This window comes from Jaculus jaculus, chromosome 14, assembly GCF_020740685.1.
Source record: "Jaculus jaculus isolate mJacJac1 chromosome 14, mJacJac1.mat.Y.cur, whole genome shotgun sequence".
Taxonomy (NCBI): Eukaryota; Metazoa; Chordata; class Mammalia; order Rodentia; family Dipodidae; genus Jaculus; species Jaculus jaculus.
The window spans coordinates 56,434,220-56,444,243 of record NC_059115.1 but is presented as its reverse complement, the minus strand read 5'-3'; the positions used below and the strand labels follow the sequence as shown (position 1 = coordinate 56,444,243).

The following is a 10,024-nucleotide window of genomic DNA, read 5'->3' as shown; positions in this document are numbered from 1 at the left end:
TCGTTTGCAGAGGCTGGAAGCCCTGGCGCGCCCATTCTCTCTCTCTCCCTCTATCTGTCTTTCTCTCTGTGTCTGTCACTCTCAAATAAATAAATAAAAATTTTTTAAAAAATTACAAAAGAACAAAGGAAAATAAAGTAACACAATTCCTGAAAATAGGTATTAAAAAAGTGAGTTGACCTGGAATTCACTATGTAGTCTAAAGGTGGCGTTGAGTTCACAGAGCTCCTCCAGCCCCGGCCTCCTGAGTGCTGGGATTTAAGATGTGAGCCACCATGCAAGCTTCAACTAACTTGTAAAATTCTCTTAACATCTGAATTCATTTTCACTTTTGTTTTGCGAGGTAGGGTCTCACTCTAGCCCAGGCTGACCTGGAATTCACTCTGTAGTCTCAGGGTGGCCTCAAACTCACAGTCATCCTCCTACCTCTGCCTCCCTAGTGCTGGGATGAAAGGTGTGCGCCACCACGCACGGGTTCACTTTCACTTTTAAACCTGCAAAAAACGTATCATAGTTAAGACCAGAAGGCTGACCACACAATATTTTCATTTAAGTTGCCATTTTTATTATTGATGGTTTTTAAATTATCCTAAAACCTAGCTGGAAGGCTGGAGAGATAGCTCAGCAGTTAAGATGCTTGTCTGCTAAGCCTCACATTCTCCAGTACCCAGGTAATGCCAGATGCAAAGTGGCGCATATGTCTGGAGTTCATAAGCAGTGCCAAGAGGATCTGGTACGCTCATACAAATATACACACTGTAGTGGCAAATGCATAATAATTATTTTTTAAACCTAGTTGGGTGAAGTAGTGCCTGACTGTAATGTCAGCCCTGGAGAGGCTGAGGCAGGAGTGCTGAGAGTTAAAGGACATCCTTGTGCTCCATAGTTTCAAGCCAGACACACTACAAGAGCTCGCCCCCCCCCACACACACACTGACATTTGCCTTGGCATTTAGCTAATTTTATTTCACACCCATGTTTTAGTTTCTCCAGACACACCAGGCACAAATTTGGTTTTGGATTAAGAGAGGTATGCTGTTCCATTATAGATAGATGGCTCATGGTCAAATCCATGCCAATTTGCTACCAGGGATTTACAGTTTTGCCTTTTCAAGAAACAACGAGAAGGTAATCACGTAGATGGCTCCAGTGTAGTAAGTCCACCGCCGAGTTTGCTGGAATGCAGTGTCCCCCGCCCCAGCCCTGGTCCCTCAGATTTGACTTTTTTAGGGAGGTGGAACCCGGGATGCATTCTGAACAAGGGGCACTGAATCGCTGTCCCGGAAATCTCCCAGACGTCTGACTTCGGAAAGCAACGTTAAACTTCTCTGTTTAGTTGTCGTTGTTTTTTACAGATCTCTCATCCGCACCATGCGGCGAGCGAGTGGACGGATCACACCCAGCTGCGCGTCCGAGGGGCTTTTGCTCGGGAGGAGGAGAACCTGGGCCCGGGGCCTGGCGTGCACAGCGCAGGCGTCGTTAACCTCAGCTCCGCAAAGAACCACGCCGTCTGAAGCCCACCCCGCCGTCTGAAGCCCACCCCGCCACCTCTGCGGCCTGATCCCAGGACTCCGGGCGGCATCCGCACCCCACCAGTCTCCCCCACCACTCCCAGGCCGCCAGGGAAAGGAGGAGGCGAACCGATCGCCCAGCGCACCGTTCCCCCCCCCCCCCCCGCGCAAGCCGCACATGCGCAGAGGCCACCGTGCCGCGCATGCGCGAGTGAGGCGAGGCCTGTTTTTTTCCCCCTCGCCCCTCCCCCCAGGACTGCCGAAGGAAGTGGCGTGGCGTCACTTCCGGCCTCCCTCTAGCTGCCATCTTGCGTCCCCGCGTGTGTGCACCTATCGTGAGCTGGTGTGCCCGAGACCCCCCTTGAGCATCCACCCTCAGTTCCCCCGCGCGGCCCCATTTCCGCTCCGACAAGGTACCGGAGGGCCGCGGACGGCCGGAGGGCGTGGGAGGAGGACGGGGCGGGCAAAGGGAAGGCGGGAAGTCGCCGGCCCGGGAGCGACCCAAAGGGAGGGGAACCGGGGCCGCGGAGAGAGGAAAGCGATGCGACGGACGGGTGCACCCGCTCAGGCTGACTCTCGGCGACGAGGGCGGGCCAGGGCCGGCTGCCCCGGAGCCGAGGCGACGCCGTCTTTTCCTCCAGCTCTCGGCGGAACCCGAGGACGGGAGCCTCAGGTACCGCGAGGCTTGGCGGACAGCGGCCGGGCCGGGCCAGGGCCAGGGCCGCGGGGGTGGCGGCGGGCGGGGGGTGCTGGCCAGGCGCGGGGAGAGCCCCTCTCTCTGGGCCTTAGAGGACGGGGTGGGAAGCCGGGAGGGTCGGGATCCCCCCCCACCACCACCCCTTTTCTCCTCCATCGGGCCCTCCCGCAAGCCGCCAACGGCCAGGCTTTGCTGGGTTGAATTTGGGATCCAGGCCCTGCAGGCTGGCGTCTTGGGAAGTAACGAGCTTGGAATGCTCGAGTGAGCCGGACTTCCACCTTGCTTGAGGATTTGAGGATTTCTTCTCCTTCCTCCCGCCCCCCTCTCCCCCCCAGATGAAAGAAACTATTATGAACCAGGAGAAGCTGGCCAAACTGCAGGCACAAGTGCGCATTGGTGGGAAAGTAAGTCTTAATGGTTTCTTTTTTTCTTATTTTTGTTTCTTAAGTTCTCTTTGTCTGTCTAATGTTTTGTCGCTTTGCCTTAATGAGGGGGAATTCGCAGAGCTTGCAAATCCACGGTGAAGGGGAGGCGGAGACTAGACGGATGTGCACGGGGGGGGGGGAATGACTGGAGAAGAGAGGGCGCTTAGAAACATTGCATTTATTTTATGTTTTCAGTGATACGCTGTAGTAGTAGGACATCATTGTTCTTAATTTTTATTAGTAGAAAAAGGGTGTCTTCTGTGTTAGATCATTGTGTACACTATATCCTGACGTGTATAAAAGTTGTCTTTTTTCCTTCTGTACTGGAGATCGAAACCAGGTTTCTAGCACATGCTGGGCAAGCCCTCTAGACCAGTGAGAGCTGCACCCTTAACTCTTTCTGTTTCTTCAGGATGGTTAGTTTTCAAGGGTGTTTTGATGATAACTTAATGTTTCGCGTTTTCTGTTGTTGCTCTTGCTTTTTTTTGGGGGGGGGGGGTTCAGGTTTTAACAGCTGTGAAATGTTAGATGTGAAAAATTACCTAAGTCCATGTTTTCTCTGTTTTGGCTTTGTCGAGATGTTGAAACTGGGAAAGTGAAAATGGTTTTGGCTAATTGGTTTTTCCTGGTGGGTACTGATCCTCTTAGTGGGAATTATTTATGAAATCGGTGTTTAGATTCTCTAATCTACTTTGTTCAAAAGTCCACTCCAGACAGATCTCCTATTTCCTTTCTTGCGTTAGCACATTCCTACTGTTTAACAAGGTGTGGCAGCTTGTTGAAACAGAGCATGTCTTTACTTGGTAACACTTGTGAAGCTTCCATGGTACAAGGTTATTACCTATTAAATTGTCCTAACTCTAAGCATTTACCTTCAAGTAAAATCTACTGTGGGGGAGCCAGAAGTTGCACTTGGATTAAATAATATGTAGCTCTGCTGTTACTGTTGCCAGCAGTTAACATCCTAATGTTGTTTTTTTTATTCTTTTGGTAACAATAGTCTTCAATTTCACATGGCAACATTAGCATGAGGTGTTTATTATCCTTTGTAACATTTATTAGATTGTAGCCTTCTGGTGCTAGAAAAACTCAAAAATTTTAAACCATTGCTTGATCATTGTTTTTTTCAGTACAGTTTCAGGAGTGGTGTGTCTGTGCCAGCTTGTTCCTCTGGCTTTATTTATTTTATTTATTTGAGAGAGAAAGAGGCAGAAAGAATGGGTGCACCAGGGCCTTCAGCTGCTGCAGAAGAACTCCAGAAGTATGTGTCACCTTGTGCATCTGTTTTACATGGGTCCTGGGGAATCAAACCTTGGTCCTTTGGCTTGGCAGGCAAGCACCCTAACCACTAAGCCATCCCTCCAGCCCAAGAAAGAGTTTTGTCTTAGAAAAATACAGTATTAGATGCTTTTAGGCAAATATTTAAAAGCCCTTTACTGTCTAATCAAAACACAATTATTTAAGTTAAAAAAAAACCCTAAAATTATGGAGCCTATAGTAAATGTGCTATTTTGTTGAGAATTTTTGGAAGTAGGTATCTACATGACCACTTTAGGTTGGGGGGGGGGCAGATTTTATAACCAGTCTGTGTATATCTGTGAAACCTATGTGTGTATATAAACCTGTTGATGTTTTCTTTAGTAAAACTATATGTACTTTTGTGTGCCTAATCCTGAAAGTAAACGCTAAGAAATATAAAGCTGTCACCCTTCCTCTTTCTCCTCTTAAGGCTAATATTGAAAACTAGCTTTTTTTACCTTGTGATATGCCTCATGTCATAAAAGTCGTTTCACAATACAGAGATGGAAGTGATAAGCATAGGTAGTGGTGGTTGCAGAGTTTAGAGAAGGTGCAGATCAAGCGGTGGCCTGAATAGGAGTTTGGGAAGACGAATAAGCATTGGGAACAAGGTTAGGGACAGTGAGGTCATTGAGTGCTCAGCCGATACTGGCTCCTGTGAACTAGATTTGTAGCACTAAGCAGACTGCCTTAGGGAGATTATATTCCATTGAGAGGAAGTAGACAATAACCAGTAAATGTGTGTGTTGCACCAAGAAGCGCTTTGAAAAAAAAAACTATGGTAGAAAATGATAAGTGAGGGTGGAAGCTGTTCTCCATTGGATGGTTGGGAAGAACTTTTCTGATATGGGAACATGAAAAACAGATCAGTAAGGGATGGAGGTAAGCACAAGTACAGAAGAGAGGAACGGCATGTACAAATGGCCTAAGGGCCTGTTGGTGCCCTTTAAGGAATACCTAAGAGGCTTAATTGACTGGAGATATGATCAAGAGCAGCATTAAGGTAGTACCTTCAAAAGGCACCAAGTAGATTAAGCAGGATCTCACTCAGACTCACCTAGAACTCACTGTAGCCCAGGCTAACCTCAAACTCACAGCAGTCCTCCTACCTAAATATTTGCCTTGAGTTTCTAGGGTTTAAAGGCGTGCCTAAAACTTGAGGGGTTTTCCTTTTTTATTTAACTCTGGTGCAATACACATCTATGTACAGATCTATTTGGTGATTTTCTGTAACATTTCACCCATGAACATTAATTAGGATAATTATTTTTCTTTAAAAACAAAAGGTTAGTAAACAAGGCTTAATTTAGGTTGACACATTCTGTTTGCTTCCAATCTAACCTCACTCCACCTATTCAACTGCATAGTTTGTGGCGTGTATGATTTTTCTTATATAGAACAAAAGGATTAGGAAAGGTCTGCCACTATGCTATAAAATGTACTGTTTTGTCCCTTTTTTCTCCATTAGGGAACTGCTCGTAGAAAGAAGAAGGTGGTTCATAGAACAGCTACAGCAGATGATAAAAAACTTCAGTTCTCCTTAAAGAAGTTAGGAGTAAACAATATCTCTGGTATCGAAGAGGTAAGTCTCAAAACAAGGTGTGGTTGGGAAAAGATATTTACATACTAGATAATTGTTTACCCTCTGCCTTTAAATTCTTTTTTTTAATTTTTACTTATTTATTTTAGAGAAAGAGGGAGGCATATAGAAAGAGAATGGGCGTGCTAGGCCCTTTAGCCACTGCAGGTGAACTCCAGACGTATGCACCACCTTGTGCATCTGGCTTACATGGGTCCTGGGGAATCAAACCTAGGTCCTTTGGCTTTGCAGGCAAATGCCTAGACTGCTAAGCCATCTCTCCAGCGTTAGCCTCTCCTTTTAGCAAAGTATTTAATGTCCCATTAGACTGGAAGTTTCCAAGATGTGCTTCTACAGCCGTTAGATAAATACTCAGGAAGACTGCTAGGTCTGAAAGCTATTTGATTCTACATTCCTTTTCAGGGAAATTTCACCTCTACTCTGAAGATTAGATGAGTTAGCCAGACTGCCATTTAAAAAAAAGTTTTATTTATTTGAGAGAGAGAGAATGGGCACATCAAGGCCTCCAGCTACTACAAACAAACTCCAGACACATATGTGCCCCTTTGTTTATCTGTCTTATGTGGGTCCTGGGGAGCTGAACCTGGGTCCTTTGGCATGTTAGGCAAATGCCTTAACTGCTAAGCCATCTCTCCAGTCCGCCAGTTTTGTTTCCTTAAAATATTCTTGGTTTTAAGGAACCTTTAGTGGTCGTTGCTTATAATTAAACTTTTTTTTTCTTTATAGGTGAATATGTTTACAAACCAAGGAACAGTGATCCACTTTAACAACCCGAAAGTCCAGGCATCTCTGGCAGCAAACACTTTCACCATTACAGGCCATGCTGAGACAAAGCAGCTGACAGAAATGCTTCCCAGCATCCTAAACCAGCTTGGTGCAGACAGTCTGACTAGTTTAAGGAGACTGGCTGAAGCTCTGCCCAAGCAATGTAAGTTTCCTGATAGTCACTGGACTGGGGCTGCTTGCTTGAACAGCACATGTCTGTGCTCTTGGGATTTAGAGTTGCCAAGAATACCTTTATACTGGGAGAGCAAATTCAGTCTCCACAACACATTTGTAACTGAATTAGTTGTTCTTGTTTGTTTTGTTTGCTGTGACCATTATCCTTGAAGTTAGTACATTTTTTAAAGCATTTTTTAGTTTTATTTATTGAGGGGGGGAGAAAATGGGTACGCCAGGGCCTCCAGCCACTGCAAATGAACTCTAGATGTGTGCCCCCTTGTGCATCTGACTAACCTGGGTCCTTTTTTAAAAAAATATTTTTTACTATTATTTATTAGAGACAGGGAGAGGGAAGGGGAGAGAGAGAGAATGAGCATAATACCAGGGCCTATATCCACTGCAAACAAACTCCAGATGTATGTGTCACTTTGTGCAACTGGCTTACATAGGACCTGGAGAATTGAACCTGGGTCCTTTGGCTTTGCAGGCAAATGCCTTAACTGCTAAGCCATCCCTCCAGCCCGAAGTTAGTACATTTTTGTTTCTATTAGCTTACTGGCTTTGAGGCTGAACCTTTACTAGCTGGAAATGAAGAAAATGCAAATTTTGGGTTTTGCTGATAACCACTTTATAGTTTAGAATTGATTTAAAAGTAAATTGCTGCTGTAATCAGCATTTCCATCTCCTTATTTACAAGCTTTGTGTTAGAAACTTTCAACTCTTATTTTGAAATAATTGTTGAATATAATGATCTGTCAATATTTTTGCTACTTATTTATTTATTTGCAAGCAGAGAGGTACAAGCATGGATGTGCCAGGGCCTCTAACTTCTGCACCTGAACTGCAGATGCATGTGCAACCTTGTACATTGGGCTTATGTGCGTCCTGGGAAATTAAACCTGGGTTGTTCAACACTGGAGGCAAGTGCCTAAACCATTAAACCATCTTTCCAGGCTTTGCTATTTTAAATTACAGTTTGATGGGGATTTTTTTTTTTCAGGGCAGAACTTCAGGAGAGGTGACAACATTTACGTTGAAGGTTTTTAATTAAAATTTTGAAGAAAATGAATGAAACAAATTAGGTTTACTATGTGGCGTAATGTTAAGTCACCGCTTTTGCTAGATGCTGACCCATTCTTCAGTTTGTTACTATGGTTAAGTGTCTTAGGCTTTCAGAGCTAAAATAGTCCATTGGTGCTCATACAGGTTGTTACTGTGAAATCTCTGTCACATGTAGTCCACACGCTTCTATGATGAAGAGTGGAACTGAGTTAGTGTGGCCCATCCCTACAGCTCCAGCTACTGGAAAGGCTGAAGCAGGAAAATCCTGTGTCAGAAAAGGACATGGGGCTTGAGAGACGACTGTGGAAAGTGCATGTTGCTCAGCATGGCAACCTGAATTAGGATCCCCTTATGCCCATAAAGGACCAGACACTGTGGGGAGACACAGGCTCACTGGCGAGCTAGTGCAGCTGAACTGATGAGCTCTAGGCTCATTAAGAGACCCTGGCTCACAGAATATGATAGAGCACAGTTGAGGAAGCCATCTTTTTTTGTTTGTTTTTGCTTTCTGACACAGGGTCTTGCTGCGTAGCTCTTTTTAATGTAGACCAGGCTGGCCTTGAATTTGTCTTTGCCTCCTCAGTGCTTGAATTGAAGGTGTGATCCATCAAGCTTGCCTTAATTTTTGACTACTTTATTTCAGTAAATTTTCATTGAACCTTATGCCATACATGAATAGCAGAGCCTCTTCATTTGCCTCCACAAATAAGTCTTGATATAATTTGGTTTGTAGGTTTTACCTATACCCCGAGGGCTCCTTAATTCTGCCCCCCCCCTTGACCTTAAGGCCATGGTGGGCCAGAGGGAGTGAAAGGATGAGTGTGGATGGCTATTATACGTATTCTAGTCGTTTTATTTTACGTGTGTGTCCCCACAAGGTAGGGTCTCATGGAACTCACTATGTTGTCTCAGGGTGGCCTCGAGCTCATGGCGATCCTTCTACCAACTGCTGCCTCCTGAGCTCTGGGATGAAAAGTGTGCGCCACCGCGCCTGGCCAGGCTGTATTCCACCATTTCCTCTTTTGGTTGATAGTTACTCCTCTACAGAGATGTGTCAATTACTCTCCCATTTCCCTTTCACAGCTGTGGATGGAAAAGCACCACTTGCTGCTGGAGAGGAGGACGATGATGAAGTTCCAGGTGTGGATTTGTACTGCCTTAGAGACACTTAGCAAGGGAAATAACAAATCATCCTTATAGAAAAAAATCCTTGGGGCCTTAGTGGGAGGGTGAAAGTCAGGGGTGTGAGAGCTCACTTAGAATATGGGAAGAATGTGGTGCTCTTTAATTAGGAGGTAGGTACTTTTTCTATAGTACTGGATAATTTATTTTTATTTTTGCCTAGCATAAAAAAATTCTGTCCCATTTTGATGGCTTTCTACTTTGCTTTATTGATATGGGGGGATGTAAGGAGGAAGGACACAGGGCTCACTATGTATGCCCAAACTTGGAAATCTTCTGTCCTGGCTTCCTGAGTGCTAGGGTGACAAGCATGTACCACCATGCCCAGCTAATTAACGTTATTGTAAAGCAAGAGGTGTCGTGTAGAAGAATCATTAAATGCATAGAATGTGCTGCTTTGAATAGGGAGTATTCGCAGGAGCCCAAGCACACTTGGATGGTTTATGTCATGGTGCTCTTGGGTACTGCTTTCCTCCTTGGACCAAGGTCTTATATGTTTTAATTCTGTCAGTGATGGGAGAATGGGGAGAGGGGATGCAGATCCTTTAGCCATGATATTTAGATCATAAACAAATAAGTGTCATTTTTAAGATCTGATAGTTACTTGTAGAATTAGCCTTTTTTTCCAGAATTTCTTTTTTCTTGTCTAGATCTCGTGGAGAATTTTGATGAGGCTTCTAAGAATGAGGCAAACTGAACTGAGGCAACTTCAGAAGAAGAAAAACTTGAAGGGGTTATTGGGAGCTGCTGTTTTATATTATGACTGCTTTTTAAGATTCTTTTGTTCATGGATCTGATAAAATCTAGATCTCCAATATTTTTAAGCTGAAGCCCCTTGGACACTGCAGTTCTTTTCAGTTTTTGCTTATATACAATTCATTCCTTGCAGCTAGTTAAGCTGTAGAAGCCTGGGAATAAAGTTTGAAACATGAATAAACGTCTTTGCCTAGTATGTGGTTTTGTTGTTTTTATTTGGTTGACACTGAGATGTCCACATAAACAGTTCATAGAAAGGTCATCGTGGCAAGTCATGTGACTTCAACATTTGATGGAAATTAAAAAGTATAAAACAGGATGGAATAGGAGAATTGACAGGAAAGTTCTCAGTGCTTGAAAACTTCCTTGTCCAGCAGCTTTTAGGGCAGGTTTGTCCACTGCGGGCTGTGTGCATCCCTGGGTAGCTGTGAACGCTTAATGCGTCTGTAGATGACATCACGTCATGGTGTCCAGAAGTTGGGCTTTCCTGCCCTACAGTATTCATGGGTTTTGTGTTCTTTAAGAACACAATTCCTGCGGGTAAACCAAG

General features: G+C 44.7%; 1 protein-coding gene across 2 annotated transcripts; it reads left to right on the top strand.

Moving 5' to 3' along the window:
* Positions 1–1,767: 1,767 nt before the first annotated feature.
* Btf3 (basic transcription factor 3) lies at positions 1,768–9,670 on the top strand. 2 transcript variants are annotated; one of them, XM_004651539.3, is made up of 6 exons: positions 1,768–1,924; positions 2,544–2,612; positions 5,401–5,514; positions 6,259–6,460; positions 8,620–8,676; positions 9,369–9,670. In XM_004651539.3, exons 2-6 carry the CDS (start codon positions 2,544–2,546, stop codon positions 9,413–9,415), a joined length of 489 nt encoding a protein of 162 aa, XP_004651596.1. In that variant the 5' UTR covers positions 1,768–1,924; the 3' UTR covers positions 9,416–9,670. The 2 variants fall into 2 exon arrangements, with proteins under 2 accessions (XP_004651596.1, XP_004651595.1); XM_004651538.3 differs by lacking the exon at positions 1,768–1,924 and adding an exon at positions 2,038–2,184.
* The last annotated feature ends 354 nt before the right edge of the window (positions 9,671–10,024 follow it).